General features: G+C 50.8%; 1 protein-coding gene across 1 annotated transcript in view; it reads left to right on the top strand.

Annotated features, from left to right (window-relative positions):
• Nucleotides 1-17,538, top strand: part of LOC134336979 (serine/threonine-protein phosphatase 4 catalytic subunit-like) — a 98,897-nt gene that overhangs the window by 60,806 nt on the left and 20,553 nt on the right. Inside the window, exon 8 of the mRNA XM_063031724.1 lies at nt 8,714-8,903. Within this exon, the coding sequence (XP_062887794.1) occupies nt 8,714-8,903 (190 nt within the window). The remainder of the gene's footprint in view (nt 1-8,713; nt 8,904-17,538) is intronic.

The raw sequence follows: 17,538 nt of genomic DNA, 5'->3' as shown, positions 1-17,538 counted from the left end.
CAAAGGACAGACTCCAGCTTGGACGCTGTGCCACACTGCCCCGGTACAAAGGACAGACTCCAGCTTGGACGCTGTGCCACACTGCCCCGGTACAAAGGACAGACTCCAGCTTGGACGCTGTGCCACACTGCCCCTGGTAATCCGGACAGACCCCAGTTTGGACACTGTGCCACACTGCCCCGGTACAAAGGACAGACCCCAGTTTGGACACTGTGCCACACTGCCCCGGTACAAAGGACAGACTCCAGCTTGGATGCTGTGCCACACTGCCCCTGGTAATCCGGACAGACCCCAGTTTGGACACTGTGCCACACTGCCCCGGTACAAAGGACAGACCCCAGCTTGGACGCTGTGCCACACTGCCCCTGGTGCTCCGGATTGACCCCGGTTTGGACGCTATGCCACACTGCCCTGGTACTCCGGACAGACCCCAGCTTGGACGCTGTGCCACACTGCCCCTGGTACTCCGGTGGAGTGTACAACTCCATTGCCTCGCTGCTGGGTGGCTATAAACGGGCAACACTGCAACTTCAGGCCTTGACAGAGGCCACACAGCTCCCCTGCTCTCCACCAGTGAATCAGCATTCTACAGCAACGTGCACACCACCTTTGTGCACAGACTCTTCTGGTGCAGGCAGCAACACAAGCCACACCAATCTGGTTCCTTCAGTTCCTCCAACGAGCTGCTCGCTTGTTATGTCCAGCAGGGTCTTGAGATTATTAAACAAAAAGTACGTACATTTTATAAAAGACAATAACACCTTTGGTCCTGTAGAAGCTGCTGCACCATCTTACTGGCAGGGTTGCAATAACAATGCAGAGTAAAATGTAAGCTATGGGGAAAATGCAGTACAGGTGAACAGTAAGGTGCAAGATCAGACTGACCTGAAAGCTTTATGTCCTCACAAACACTTTTGTGTGCACAAGCAATCCCACCAGCTTGAGTAGAATTGTATTCTGTCTTTTCATCACACTAACGTACTGCTGCTAGGCCTAAATGTGCCCATAGACAAGTCTGCTTAACTTGTGAAATTCCCTTTCTAGTCTGAGCATGCATTGCTCACGTACTGCAGACACACGGGTGTGCAATTAAGTAGGTGTAGTCACTGGCAACCAACCAGAAACGGTTCCCTTTATTCCCACTCGTTGTCTCCTACCAGTTAGCCAATGTTCTGTCCGTGCTGGTATCTTTCCTATCTTGTTTAGCAGTCTCATGTGACACCTTGTTAAAGGCCTTCTGAAAATCCAAGTAGACAATTTCCACTGACTCTCCTTTGTCTATCCTGCTAGTTATTTCCTCATAAAGTTCCAACAGGCTTGAAGCAAGACTTTCTCTTAAGGAAGCCATGCTGACTCTGGCCTATTTTACCACATACCTGCAAGTACCCCAAATCCTCATTCTTAATAATGGACTCTAACATCTTTCAATCATCGATGTCAGACTAACTGGCTTATGTAGAATTAATGTAGAATTTTGAATTTTTGTTTTTTTTGTTCCATCTGAGTTCTGAGAGGCGGGACTGTGCAGGCACATGGCTTCAGGCAATGAAACGCAGAAGATTTAAAAGGTCAGAAATCCTGATTCAAGTTTAATTCGGAGAAGGAAGTCTGAGAATTGGAGCGGGAGTGCGGCGGAAGCCAGTTTGAATTTTTCATTTTTTTTCTCATCGGAGTTAAGAGGGGCGGAATACACAGCCGTATACAGCGGGTAGCGTCATTTTGCGGGCGGCGGAGTGAGCCAGGAGCAGAGTGAGGGCTTAAGGGCTTTGGCTTATGGGCTTGGGCGGAAACGGGCAAGGCGAAGAAGGTTTGGTTTTCATTTTCTCCTGTTATTTGAGGAGAGGGGCAGTATGAGTGTGAGGGCAGCTTGTTCTCGGTATCGGATGTGGGAGGCCCTGGAGTCTCCTAGCCTCCTGGACGTCCACATCTGCGCCAGGTGCGCCGAGCTGCAACTCCTAAGGGACCGCGTTAGGGAACCGGAGCTGCAGCTCGATGACCTTCGTCTGGTCAGGGAGAGTGAGGAGTTGATAGAGAGGAGTTACAGGCAGGTGGTCACACCGGGGCCACGGGAGGCAGACGTGGGTCACGGTTAGGAAGGGGAAGGGTCAGGTACTAGAGAGTAGGCCAGTGGCTGTGCCCCCTGACAATAAGTACTCCTGTTTGAGTAGTGTTGGGGGGGGACAGTTTACCTGGGGGAAGCAACAATGGCCGAGCCTCCGGCACAGAGTCCGGCCCTGCAGCTCAGAAGGGTAGGGAAAGGAAGAGGAGGGCAGTAGTAATAAGGGACTCGATAGTTAGGGGGTCAGATAGGTGATTCTGTGGACACAGTCAGGAGACCTGCATGGTAGTTTGCCTCCCTGGTGTCAGGGTCAGGGAAGTTTCTGATCGCGTCCAAGATATCCTGAAGTGGGAGGGAGAGGAGCCAGAGGTCGTGGTACATATAGGTACCAATGACATGGGTAGGAAAAGGGGAGAGGTTCTGAAAGGAGAATATAGGGAGTTAGCAAGGGAGTTGAGAAAAAGGACCGCAAAGATAGTAATCTCGCGATTACTGCCTGTGCCACGCGACAGTGAGAGTAGGAATGCAATGAGGTGGAGGATAAATGCGTGGCTGAGGGATTGGAGCAGGGGTCAGGGATTCAAGTTTTTGGGTCATTGGGACCTCTTTTGGCGCAGGTGTGACCTGTACAAAAAGGATGGGTTACCCTTGAATCCAAAGGAACCAATATTCTGGTGGGGAGATTTGCGAAGGCTACTGGGGAGACTTTAAACTAAAATGGTTGGGGGCTGGGAATCAAATGGAAGAGACTAGGAGAGAGGAGGTTAGTTCACAAATAGTGAAAGCTAGTAGACAGTGTGTGAGGGAGGATAGGCAGGGGACAGAGATTGGGAACGCTCAGACCAAAGATGTAGAGGAGAAGGAAGAAAAAGATGACAAAGTTGTTTGCGTGCTCCATTAGGGAAAAACAGAGTAAGAGGTGGAGAGTTTCTTAAATGCTTCTGTTTTAATGCTGGGAGCATTGTAAGAAAGGTGGATGAGCTTAGAGCATGGATTGATATCTGGAAATATGATGTTGTAGCTATTCGTGAAACGTGGTTGCAGGAGGGGTGTTGCTTCAGGTGTGATAGAATAGGAGGGGCAAGAGATGGAGGTGTAACATTGCTTGTCAGAGAAAATATAACAGCGGTGCTCTGGCAGGATAGATTAGAGGGCTTGTCTAGGGAGGCTATTTGGGTGGAATTGAGGAATGGGAAAGGTGTAGTGACGCTTATAGGGGTGTATTATAGACCACCTAATGGGGAGCGAGAATTGGAGGAGCAAATCTGTAAGGAGATAGCAGATATTTGTGGTAAGCACAAGGTTGTGATTGTGGGAGATTTTAATTTTCCACACATTGACTGGGAAGCCCATTCTGTAAAAGGGCTGGATGGTTTGGAGTTTGTCAAATGTGTGCAAGATAGTTTTTTGGAGCAATACATAGAGGTACCAACTAGAGAAGGGGCAGTGTTGGATCTCCTGTTAGAGAATAAGATAGGGCAGGTGACGGAGGTATGCGTTGGGGAGCACTTTGGGTCCAGTGATTGCAATACCATTAGTTTCAATATAATTATGGAGAAGGATAGGACTGGACCCAGGGTTGAGATTTTTGATTGGAGAAAGGTTAACTTTGAGGAGATGCGAAAGGATTTAGAAGGAGTGGATTGGGACAATTTGTTTTATAGGAAGGATGTAATAGAGAAATGGAGGTCATTTAAAGGTGAAATTTTGAGGGTACAGGATCTTTATGTTCCTGTTAGATTGAAAGGAAAGGTTAAAAGTTTGAGAGAGCCATGGTTTTCAAGGGATATTGGAAACTTGGTTTGGAAAAAGAGAGGGGTCTACAATAAATATCGGCAGCTTGGAGTAAATGAGGTGCTCAAGGAATATAAAGAATGTAAAAAGAATCTTAAGAAAGAAATTAGAAAAGCTAAAAGAAGATACGAGGCTGCTTTGGCAAGTAAGGTGAAAATAAATCCAAAGGGTTTCTACAGTTATGTTAATAGCAAAAGGATAGTGAGGGATACAATTGGTCCCTTAGAGAATCAGAGTGGACGGCTATGTGCGGAGCCAACAGAGATGGAGATCTTGAACAATTTCTTTTCTTCGTTATTCACTAAGGAGAAGGATATTGAATTGTGTAAGGTAAAGGAAACAAGAAGGTAGTTATGGAAAGTATGATGATTAAAGAAGAGAAAGTACTGGTGCTTTTAAGGAATATAAAAGTGGATAAGTCTCCGGGTCCGGACAAGGTATTTCCTAGGACCTTGTGGGAAGTTAGTGTGGAAATAGCAGGGGCTCTGACAGAAATATTTCAAATGTCATTAGAAACGGGGATGGTGCCAGAGGATTGGCGTATTGCTCATGTGGTTCCATTGTTTAAAAAGGGTTCTAAGAGTAAACCTAGCAATTATCAGCCTGTGAGTTTGACGTCAGTGGTGGGTAAATTGATGAAAAGTATTTTTAGAGATGGTATATATAATTATCTGGATAGACAGGGTCTGATTAGGAACAGTCAACATGGATTTGTGCATGGAAGGTCATGTTTGATAAATCTTATTGAATTTTTTGATGAGGTTACTAGGAAGGTTGACGAGGGTAAAGCGGTGGATGTTGTCTATATGGACTTCAGTAAGGCCTTTGACAAGGTTCCACATGAAAAGTTAGTTAGGAAGGTTCAATCGTTAGGCATTAATATGGAAGTAGTAAAATGGATTCAGCAGTGGCTAGATGGGAGACGCCAGAGAGTAGTGGTGGATAACTATGTGTCAGATTGGAGGACGGTGTGTAGCGGTGTGCCTCAGGGATCTGTACTGGGTCCATTGTTGTTTGTCATATATATTAATGATCTGGATGATGGGGTGGTAAATTGGATTAGTAAGTATGCAGATGATACTAAGATAGGTGGCGTTGTAGATAATGAAGTAGGTTTTCAAAGCTCGCAGAGAGATTTAGGCCAATTAGAAGAGTGGGTTGAAAGATGGCAGATGGAGTTTAATGCTGAAAAATGTGAGGTGCTACATTTTGGTAGGACTAATCAAAATAGGACATGCATGGTAAATGGCAGGGCATTGAAGAATGCTGTAGAACAGAGGGATCTAGGAATAATGGTGCATAGTTCCCTGAAGGTGGAATCTCATGTGGATAGGGTGGTGAAGAAAGCTTTTGGTATGCTGGCCTTTATTAATCAGAGCATTGAGTATAGGAGTTGGGATGTAATGTTGAAATTGTATAAGGCATTGATGAGGCCAAATTTGGAGTATTGTGTACAGTTCTGGTCATCGAATTATAGGAAAGATGTCAATAAAATTGAGAGCACAGAGGAGATTTACTAGAACATTACCTGGGTTTCATACAAGAGGGCATGAGTTGACCAGTTAAAGGGCAAAAGTTTAGGAGTAACATGAGAGGGAACTTCTTTACTCAGAGAGTGGTAGCTGTGTGGAACGAGCTTCCAGCAGAAGTGGTTGAGGCAGGTTCGATGTTGTCATTTAAAGTTAAATTGGATAGATATATGGACAGGAAAGGAATGGAGGGTTATGGGCTGAGAGCAGGTCGGTGGGACTAGGTGAGAGTAAGAATTCGGCATGGACTAGAAGGGCCGAGATGGCCTGTTTCCATGCTGTAATTGTTATATGTTATAATTTCCTGCCTTTTGCATCCCTCCCTTCTGGAGTGGAGTGACATTTGTGTCTTTCTATTCCTTTGGAACCATTCCAGAATATAGAAAGATTGAAAGATCACTACTAATGCCTCCGCTACTTCTTCAGCTACCTCTTTCAGAACCCTGGGTTGTAGACCTTTCAGTTTTCCAAGCACCTTCTCCTTAGTAAGATTGTCTACAATCACTTCTACCCCCTGATGCTCTCAAATTTGTGGTGTACTGCTGGGGTCCTCCACAATGAAGACTGATGTAAAATACTTTGCCAGTTCTTTGTCTCCCATTGCTACCTCTCCATTGTTATTCTAGCATGGTCTGATATCCACTCTCACATCTCTTGTTCTTTACGTATCTGGCAAAACTTTTGGTATTTTTTTTATGCTATTGACTAGTTTACTACTTTATTTCAAACAAGAGAAAATCAGCAGATGCTGGAAATCCAAGCAACACACACAAAAGGCACTCAGCAGGCCAGGCAGTATATATGGAGAAGAGTACGGGCAATGTTTGGGCCAAGACTGGAGAAAAAAAGATGAAGTCAGAAAGAAGGTGGGGGGAGGGAGGGAGAAACACAAGATGGTGGGTGTAACTGGAGGGGAGGAGGGATGAAGTGAAGAGCTGGGAAGCTGACTGGTGAAATCCTAAGGATTCATTTACCTTAAGCTTCCTAATCAATTGCCCTTTCTCTAGTGGGCTCTATCAGAAGCTGCTCAATAAAGCTACCTTGTAGGCATTCTAGAAATCCATCACTAATCTGATTTCCCAATAAAGCTACCTTGTAGGCATTCTAGAAATCCATCACTAATCTGATTTCCCAACCTATCCACAAGAATTCTACACCTTTTGATCGTACATATGTCACATTCTTCTAATCCTCTGGAAGGATATAATTTCACTTTTTTTTTACCAACAAAGCCACCTCACCCCCTCTGCCAACCTCCCGTCTTTTCGATAGGATGTTTAGTTTCCAGCTGTAATCTTCTCTCAACCACTGTTCTGTGATGTTCACAACATCGTACCTGCCAATTTCTAGCTACACGATAAACGTGTCTATCTTATTTTGAATACTCTATATTCAAATATAACCATTCATTCCTGTATTCACCACTTTCTCAATTTTGAAGCTGCCTGATGTTAAATTCTTGTCCTTTTCTAAACTTTGTCTTGCTCTTCTGGGGACTTGCATAACCTCTCCTTTCCTTTATCCATACATTTCCAAGCTGTTGAACTCACTCCCTTACTATTTAAAGTCCTAATTATGCAATTATTCTGATCCCAGCATGATTCAGATTGGAGCCCATTGCCATTGAACAGTTCCTTCTTTCTCTAATACTGGTGTCAATGTCCTACAAATTCAAACTTCTCACACACCAATCTTTGAGCCATGCATTTAGTTTCTTGATCTTATTAACCCTGTGCCAATTTGTATGTGGTTCATGTAATAATCCAGAGATTATTATCCATTTGGTTCTGTTTTAATTTAGTCCCTAGTTGCTCAAATTCCCTTAGCAGGACCTCTTTCCTTGTTCTTGCTCTGTCATTGGTACCTGCACAGACCACATCAACTGGATCGTTCCCACCACTCGATTCCTAATTCCTCTGCAGCTTCAGGACTCCCAATCCTTGTGAGGGTATTGTCTATTTCTCTAACTGTATTATCCCCAATTACAACTACATTTCTTTTATCTACCCCCCCCCCGCCACCGAAACATGGTGCCACCGTTCAGTTGCTCACCCTTCCTACAGCCCCCACTCACAACCACACTGGGAGCAAGACTCTGAGACCTGTTGAATAAGCTCAAGGGATGAGCCCCTCCCAACAGTACATCTTGGTTCCCCCGATCTGCCTCACTCACTCATTGTTGCACCATCTTGTCCAACCACAGACTGAATTGGAACTAGTTAACTTGGGTGTGACTGTCTCCTGAAACACAATTGCGTCCATTAGATTATATTCCATCTTCCCATTAAGTGCATACTGTCCATAGTTTTCTTCCAAAGTTAATTAATTTTGCATTTCTCCAGAATGTGTTCTAACTCTCATGTCTAAATGGACCTAGAAAATTACTTGCATTCCTTTTCAGACATTAAACTTTCTGGAGTGATGTCAGTAATCTTGTTTTTAAATGAGGCTGTACACAGTCTCCATTGAAGATTTTGTACTGCATTGTGGCACTATTCACCATGCATCTAATATTGAGTAAACCCAGCTACTGCTCCATCGTCAACCTGAAGATGAGCTTTAATTGCCACATGTGCATTGAAATATACTGCGAAATGTCACATCGGCTGCAAGTGTCGATATGCTTCTGGCGCCACCTTTTGTACTGTACGGATCTTTCCACAATGCAGTTCATTGTTGTCAATGGTGATCTGCAATCTTCAGACAGTTAAGTATCAAATATAAAAATATGGTTTTCTCTGCTTCATCCTTGGCCACTGTTGCAGCCTTCTCCTATTTCCAGTTCTTGTTTCAGCATTGAATTTCGCTTGGGTGTGTCATCGGTAACTTTGTTCAAACTAGCTGGGATAGAAGGAATTTTGGTGGGCGTGGGTAGGTAGTTCAGTCGTTATTTATAATGGATTTGCTCCCACTCTGTTCAACCAACATTAGTGATACAGGAAACAGCAAGTGGCTACTTTTTCACCCTTTGTTTTTGTTCCCATCTGCACAAAGGGCAGAAATTTGATTTCCCTGCCCCAATCTGGTGAATGCATTGAGTATAAAATTCCTCTCTTCCACAGTTTATTTCCTGTTCCCTGGCTTGTCATTAGGATCACTTGGTTTACTCAGAGCTTTTCTTAGCATCTGGGCCCTCCAGACTTGGTGTGTTTTAACCCCTCTAAACGTAATGGTTTCCTGATGAGCCGTGTTCATGTCCCCACGAGCCTCCTCTAAACCCAGCGACATCCAGACATCACAAAGTAATGCACTGATGGTCATTGTCTCACTGGAAAAACCATAGTCACTGAACTTTAGTGTAAAATGGCTGACACTGGATTTTTGTTTTCAGATACAACTGGCTGGGGCATCAGCCCCCGCGGAGCTGGCTATCTCTTTGGCAGTGACGTTGTTGCCCACTTCAGCGCTGCCAACAGCATAGACCTGATCTGCCGTGCCCACCAGCTGGTGATGGAGGGCTACAAGTGGCATTTCAATGAAACTGTTCTAACTGTCTGGTCAGCACCCAACTACTGCTACAGGTAAGAGCAAGTGCAGAACCCACGGATGACTCTCTTTTGCTTCGTTAGAACATGGTTTAAAGTGGATACACAAAAATTACTGGAGGAATGCAGCAGGCGGTGAAGGGAAATAAACGTTTTAGGCTGAGACCCTTCATCGGAACTGGAAAGGAAGGGGGAAGAAGCCTAAATAAGAAGGTAGGAGAAAGGAAGAAATGTAAGCATGTGATACATGAATGCAGAGGGGTGTACGATTAGACTACCTTAGAATTTTTATTTCTTACATCCATCTCACGACACCATTGTCGCGTCTCACTCAATATGTACAAGCAATAAGGACGGAAATGTGAAGGGATAGAAACATAGAAATCTACAGCACATCACAGGCCCTTCGGCCACAATGTTGGGCCGACCATGTAACCTACTCTGGAAACTGCCTAGAATTTCCCCAGCACGTAGCCCTCTATTTTCTAAACTCCATGTACCTATCCAACAGCCTCTTAAAAGACCCTATCATAAATGCCTCTACCACCTTCGTTGGCGGTACATTCCACACATCCACCACTCTCTCTGTGGAAAACTTACCTCTGACATTCCCCTTCTGCCTACTTCCAAGCACCTTAAAGCTGAGCCCTCTCATGTTAGCCATTTCAGCCCTGGGGAAAAACCTTCTGGACCATCCATGGGGGGGGGGGAAGAAGGGATTTGATTGTGGTGGACCATCCATGGGGGGGGGGGAAGAAGGGATTTGATTGTGGAGAGTGGACCATGGGGGGGGGGGGATTTGATTGTGGAGAGTGGACCCCGGGGGGGGGAAGAAGGGATTTGATTGTGGAGAGTGGACCATGGGGGGGGAGGGATTTGATTGTGGAGAATGGACCATGGGGGGGGGGAGGGATTTGATTGTGGAGAGTGGACCATGGGGGGGGAGGGATTTGATTGTGGAGAATGGACCATGGGGGGGGGAGGGATTTGATTGTGGAGAGTGGACCATGGGGGGGGGTATTTGATTGAGGAGAGTGGACCATGGGGGGGGGGAGGGATTTGATTGTGGAGAGTGGACCATGGGGGGGGGGAAGAAGGGATTTGATTGTGGAGAGTGGACCATGGGGGGGGGGAGGGATTTGATTGTGGAGAGTGGACCATGGGGGGGGAGGGATTTGATTGTGGAGAGTGGACCATGGGGGGGGGGAGGGATTTGATTGTGGAGAGTGGACCATGGGGGGGGGGGAGGGATTTGATTGTGGAGAGTGGACCATGGGGGGGGAGGGATTTGATTGTGGAGAGTGGACCATGGGGGGGAGGGATTTGATTGTGGAGAGTGGACCATGGGGGGAGGGATTTGATTGTGGAGAGTGGACCATGGGGGGGGGAGAGGGATTTGATTGTGGAGAGTGGACCATGGGGGGGGGGGGGGAGGGATTTGATTGTGGAGAGTGGACCATGGGGGGGGGAGGGATTTGATTGTGGAGAGTGGACCATGGGGGGGGGATTTGATTGTGGAGAGTGGACCATGGGGTGGGGGGAGGGATTTGATTGTGGAGAGTGGACCATGGGGGGGGAGGGATTTGATTGTGGAGAGTGGACCATGGGGGGGATTTGATTGTGGAGAGTGGACCATGGGGGGGGGAGGGATTTGATTGTGGAGAGTGGACCATGGGGGGGGAGGGATTTGATTGTGGAGAGTGGACCATGGGGGGGGGGATTTGATTGTGGAGAGTGGACCATGGGGGGGGATTTGATTGTGGAGAGTGGACCAGGGGGGGGGATTTGATTGTGGAGAGTGGACCATGGGGGGAGGGAGGATTTGATTGTGGAGAGTGGACCATGGGGGGGATTTGATTGTGGAGAGTGGACCATGGGGGGGGGATTTGATTGTGGAGAGTGGACCATGGGGGGGGGGATTTGATTGTGGAGAGTGGACCATGGGGGGGGGGGATTTGATTGTGGAGAGTGGACCCATGGGGGGGGAGGGATTTGATTGTGGAGAGTGGACCATGGGGGGAGATGGAGAGTGGACTGGATTATGTGGAGAGTGGACCATGGGGGGGGATTTGATTGTGGAGAGTGGACCATGGGGGGGGGGGGATTTGATTGTGGAGAGTGGACCATGGGGGGGGGGGGGATTTGATTGTGGAGAGTGGACCATGGGGGGGGGAGGGATTTGATTGTGGAGAGTGGACCATGGGGGGTGGGAGGGATTTGATTGTGGAGAGTGGACCATGGGGGGGGGAGGGATTTGATTGTGGAGAGTGGACCATGGGGGGGGATTTGATTGTGGAGAGTGGACCATGGGGGGGGATTTGATTGTGGGGTGGGACCTGGGGGGGATTTGATTGTGGAGAGTGGACCATGGGGGGGGATTTGATTGTGGAGAGTGGACCATGGGGGGAGGGATTTGATTGTGGAGAGTGGACCATGGGGGGGGGGGGATTTGATTGTGGAGAGTGGACCATGGGGGGGGGATTTGATTGTGGAGAGTGGACATGGGGGGGATGGGGGGGGGGATTTGATTGTGGAGAGTGGACCATGGGGGGGGGATTTGATTGTGGAGAGTGGACCATGGGGGGGGATTGTGGAGAGGGATGGGGGGGGATTTGATTGTGGAGAGTGGACCATGGGGGGGGAGGGATTTGATTGTGGAGAGTGGACCATGGGGGGGGGAGGGATTTGATTGTCGAGAGTGGACTATGGGGGGGGCGATTTGATTGTGGAGAGTGGACCATAGGGGGGGGATTTGATTGTGGAGAGTGGACCATGGGGTGTGGGAGGGATTTGATTGTGGAGAGTGGACCATGGGGGGGGGAGGGATTTGATTGTGGAGAGTGGACCATGGGGGGGGGGGATTTGATTGTGGAGAGTGGACCATGGGGGGGGTGGGATTTGATTGTGGAGAGTGGACCATTGTGGGGGGAGGGATTTGATTGTGGAGAGTGGACCATGGGGGGGGGGATTTGATTGTGGAGAGTGGACCATGGGGGGGGGATTTGATTGTGGAGAGTGGACCATGGGGGGGGGGATTTGATTGTGGAGAGTGGACCATGGGGGGGGATTTGATTGTGGAGAGTGGACCGGGGGGGGGGATTTGATTGTGGAGAGTGGACCATGGGGGGGGGATTTGATTGTGGAGAGTGGACCATGGGGGGGGGAGGGATTTGATTGTGGAGAGTGGACCATGGGGGGGGAGGGATTTGATTGTGGAGAGTGGACCATGGGGGGGGGAGGGATTTGATTGTGGAGAGTGGACCATGGGGGGGGATTTGATTGTGGAGAGTGGACCATGGGGGGGGATTTGATTGTGGAGAGTGGACCAGGGGGGGGGGGAGGGATTTGATTGTGGAGAGTGGACCATGGGGGGGGGATTTGATTGTGGAGAGTGGACCATGGGGGGGGGATTTGATTGTGGAGAGTGGACCATGGGGGGGGGATTTGATTGTGGAGAGTGGACCATGGGGGGTGGGGGGGGATTTGATTGTGGAGAGTGGACCATGGGGGGGGAGGGATTTGATTGTGGAGAGTGGACCATGGGGGGGGGATTTGATTGTGGAGAGTGGACCATGGGGGGGGGGATTTGATTGTGGAGAGTGGACCATGGGGGGGGGAGGGATTTGATTGTGGAGAGTGGACCATGGGGGGGAGGGATTTGATTGTGGAGAGTGGACCATGGGGGGGGGGGATTTGATTGTGGAGAGTGGACCATGGGGGGGGGAGGGATTTGATTGTGGAGACTGGACCATGGGGGGGGGAGGGATTTGATTGTGGAGAGTGGACCATGGGGGGGGGATTTGATTGTGGAGAGTGGGGGGGGGGGGATTTGATTGTGGAGAGTGGACCATGGGGGGGGATTTGATTGTGGAGAGTGGGGGGGGGATTTGATTGTGGAGAGTGGACCATGGGGGGGGGATTTGATTGTGGAGAGTGTACCATGGGGGGAGGGATTTGATTGTGGAGAGTGGACCATGGGGGGGGGATTTGATTGTGGAGAGTGGACCATGGGGGGGGGGATTTGATTGTGGAGAGTGGACCATGGGGGGGGGATTTGATTGTGGAGAGTGGACCATGGGGGGGGAGGGATTTGATTGTGGAGAGTGGACCATGGGGGGGGGGGGATTTGATTGTGGAGAGTGGACCATGGGGGGGAGGGATTTGATTGTGGAGAGTGGACCATGGGGGGGGGAGGGATTTGATTGTGGAGAGTGGACCATGGGGGGGGGATTTGATTGTGGAGAGTGGACCATGGGGGGGGAGGGATTTGATTGTGGAGAGTGGACCATGGGGGGGGGATTTGATTGTGGAGAGTGGACCATGGGGGGGGGATTTGATTGTGGAGAGTGGACCATGGGGGGGGGGGGGATTTGATTGTGGAGAGTGGACCATGGGGGGGGGGAGGGATTTGATTGTGGAGAGTGGACCATGGGGGGGGGATTTGATTGTGGAGAGTGGACCATGGGGGGGGGATTTGATTGTGGAGAGTGGACCATGGGGGGGGGATTTGATTGTGGAGAGTGGACCATGGGGGGGGATTTGATTGGGGAGTGGATTTGATTGTGGAGAGTGGACCATGGGGGGGGGATTTGATTGTGGAGAGTGGACCATGGGGGGGGATTTGATTGTGGAGAGTGGGGGATTTGATTGTGGAGAGTGGACCATGGGGGGGGGGGATTTGATTGTGGAGAGTGGACCATGGGGGGGGGGATTTGATTGTGGAGAGTGGACCATGGGGGGGTGGGAGTTGGATTTGATTGGAGAGTGGACCATGGGGGGGGATTTGATTGTGGAGAGTGGACCATGGGGGGGGGGATTTGATTGTGGAGAGTGGACCATGGGGGGGGATTTGATTGTGGAGAGTGGACCAGGGGGGAGGGATTTGATTGTGGAGAGTGGACCATGGGGGGGGGGATTTGATTGTGGAGAGTGGACCATGGGGGGGGGGATTTGATTGTGGAGAGTGGACCATGGGGGGGGGATTTGATTGTGGAGAGTGGACCATGGGGGGGGGGATTTGATTGTGGAGAGTGGACCATGGGGGGGGGGGGATTTGATTGTGGAGAGTGGACCATGGGGGGGGATTTGATTGTGGAGAGTGGATGGGGGGGGATTTGATTGTGGAGAGTGGACCATGGGGGGGGGGATTTGATTGTGGAGAGTGGACCATGGGGGGGGGGATTTGATTGTGGAGAGTGGACCATGGGGGGGGGGATTTGATTGTGGAGAGTGGACCATGGGGGGGGGATTTGATTGTGGAGAGTGGACCATGGGGGGGGGATTTGATTGTGGAGAGTGGACCATGGATTTGATTGTGGAGATGGGGGGGGGAGGGATTTGATTGTGGAGAGTGGACCATGGGGGGGGGATTTGATTGTGGAGAGTGGACCATGGGGGGGGGAGGGATTTGATTGTGGAGAGTGGACCATGGGGGGGAGGGATTTGATAGTGGAGAGTGGACCATGGGGGGGGGGGATTTGATTGTGGAGAGTGGACCATGGGGGGGGGGATTTGATTGTGGAGAGTGGACCATGGGGGGGGGATTTGATTGTGGAGAGTGGACCATGGGGGGGGGATTTGATTGTGGAGAGTGGACCATGGGGGGGGGGGATTTGATTGTGGAGAGTGGACCATGGGGGGGGGGGATTTGATTGTGGAGAGTGGACCATGGGGGGGGGGATTTGATTGTGGAGAGTGGACCATGGGGGGGGGGATTTGATTGTGGAGAGTGGACCATGGGGGGGGGATTTGATTGTGGAGAGTGGACCATGTGGGGGGACCATGGGGGGGGATTTGATTGTGGAGAGTGGACCATGGGGGGGGGATTTGATTGTGGAGAGTGGACCATGGGGGGGGGATTTGATTGTGGAGAGTGGACCATGGATTGTGGGGAGGGAGGGATTTGATTGTGGAGAGTGGACCATGGGGGGGGATTTGATTGTGGAGAGTGGACCATGGGGGGGGGGATTTGATTGTGGAGAGTGGACCATGGGGGGGGGAGGGATTTGATTGTGGAGAGTGGACCATGGGGGGGGGGATTTGATTGTGGAGAGTGGACCATGGGGGGGGGAGGGATTTGATTGTGGAGAGTGGACCATGGGGGAGGGATTTGATTGTGGAGAGTGGACCATGGGGGGAGGGATTTGATTGTGGAGAGTGGACCATGGGGGGGGGGGATTTGATTGTGGAGAGTGGACCATGGGGGGGGGGATTTGATTGTGGAGAGTGGACCATGGGGGGGGGATTTGATTGTGGAGAGTGGACCATGGGGGGGGGGGATTTGATTGTGGAGAGTGGACCATGGGGGGGGGGATTTGATTGTGGAGAGTGGACCATGGGGGGGGGGGGATTTGATTGTGGAGAGTGGACCATGGGGGGGGGATTTGATTGTGGAGAGTGGACCATGGGGGGGGGGGATTTTATTGTGGAGAGTGGACCATGGGGGGAGGGATTTGATTGTGGAGAGTGGACCATGGGGGGGGATTTGATTGTGGAGAGTGGACCATGGGGGGGGGATTTGATTGTGGAGAGTGGACCATGGGGGGGGGGATTTGATTGTGGAGAGTGGACCATGGGGGGGATTTGATTGTGGAGAGTGGACCATTTGGGGGGGGGATTTGATTGTGGAGAGTGGACCATGGGGGGGGATTTGATTGTGGAGAGTGGACCATGGGGGGGGGATTTGATTGTGGAGAGTGGACCATGGGGGGGGATTTGATTGTGGAGAGTGGACCATGGGGGGGGGATTTGATTGTGGAGAGTGGACCGAGTGGGGGGGGGGATTTGATTGTGGAGAGTGGACCATGGGGGGGGGATTTGATTGTGGAGAGTGGACCATGGGGGGGGGATTTGATTGTGGAGAGTGGACCATGGGGGGGGAGGGATTTGATTGTGGAGAGTGGACCATGGGGGGGGATTTGATTGTGGAGAGTGGACCATGGGGGGGGGGATTTGATTGTGGAGAGTGGACCATGGGGGGGGATTTGATTGTGGAGAGTGGACCATGGGGGGGGGGGGATTTGATTGTGGAGAGTGGACCAGGGGGGGGGGATTTGATTGTGGAGAGTGGTCCATGGGGGGGGTGATTTGATTGTGGAGAGTGGACCATGGGGGGGATTTGATTGTGGAGAGTGGACCATGGGGGGAGGGATTTGATTGTGGAGAGTGGACCATGTGGAGGTGGACCATGGGGGGGGGATTTGATTGTGGAGAGTGGACCATGGGGGGGGGATTTGATTGTGGAGAGTGGACCATGGGGGGGGGGATTTGATTGTGGAGAGTGGACCATGGGGGGGGGGATTTGATTGTGGAGAGTGGACCATGGGGGGGGGATTTGATTGTGGAGAGTGGACCATGGGGGGGGGATTTGATTGTGGAGAGTGGACCATGGGGGGGGGGATTTGATTGTGGAGAGTGGACCATGGGGGGGGGGATTTGATTGTGGAGAGTGGACCATGGGGGGGGGATTTGATTGTGGAGAGTGGACCATGGGGGGGGGATTTGATTGTGGAGAGTGGACCATGGGGGGGGAGGGATTTGATTGTGGAGAGTGGACCATGGGGGGGGGGGGATTTGATTGTGGAGAGTGGACCATGGGGGGGGGATTTGATTGTGGAGAGTGGACCATGGGGGGGAGGGATTTGATTGTGGAGAGTGGACCATGGGGGGGGGATTTGATTGTGGAGAGTGGACCATGGGGGGGGGGAGGGATTTGATTGTGGAGAGTGGACCATGGGGGGGGGAGGGATTTGATTGTGGAGAGTGGACCATGGGGGGGGGATTTGATTGTGGAGAGTGGACCATGGGGGGGGGGAGGGATTTGATTGTGGAGAGTGGACCATGGGGGGGGGGGATTTGATTGTGGAGAGTGGACCATGGGGGGGGGATTTGATTGTGGAGAGTGGACCATGGGGGGGGGGGATTTGATTGTGGAGAGTGGACCATGGGGGGGGGATTTGATTGTGGAGAGTGGACTATGGGGGGAGGGATTTGATTGTGGAGAGTGGACCATGGGGGGGGGGATTTGATTGTGGAGAGTGGACCATGGGGGGGATTGATTGGGGGTGGACCATGGGGGGGGGATTTGATTGTGGAGAGTGGACCATGGGGGGGGGATTTGATTGTGGAGAGTGGACCATGGGGGGGGGATTTGATTTGATTGTGGAGAGTGGACCATGGGGGGGGGGATTTGATTGTGGAGAGTGGACCATGGGGGGGGTGGGATTTGATTGTGGAGAGTGGACCATGGGGGGGGGATTTGATTGTGGAGAGTGGACCATGGGGGGGCGATTTGATTGTGGAGAGTGGACCATGGGGGGGGGGGGGATTTGATTGTGGAGAGTGGACCATGGGGGGGGGATTTGATTGTGGAGAGTGGACCATGGGGGGGGGGATTTGATTGTGGAGAGTGGACCATGGGGGGGGGGGATTTGATTGTGGAGAGTGGACCATGGGGGGGGATTTGATTGTGGAGAGTGGACCATGGGGGGGGATTTGATTGTGGAGAGTGGACCATGGGGGGAGGGATTTGATTGTGGAGAGTGGACCATGGGGGGGGGGATTTGATTGTGGAGAGTGGACCATGGGGGGGGGGATTTGATTGTGGAGAGTGGACCATGGGGGGGGGATTTGATTGTGGAGAGTGGACCATGGGGGGGGGGATTTGATTGTG

Source organism: Mobula hypostoma, chromosome 23 (genome assembly GCF_963921235.1).
Source record: "Mobula hypostoma chromosome 23, sMobHyp1.1, whole genome shotgun sequence".
Lineage (NCBI taxonomy): Eukaryota > Metazoa > Chordata > Chondrichthyes > Myliobatiformes > Myliobatidae > Mobula > Mobula hypostoma.
Note: the sequence above shows the minus strand (reverse complement) of the source record. Positions and strands in the feature narration are given on the sequence as shown.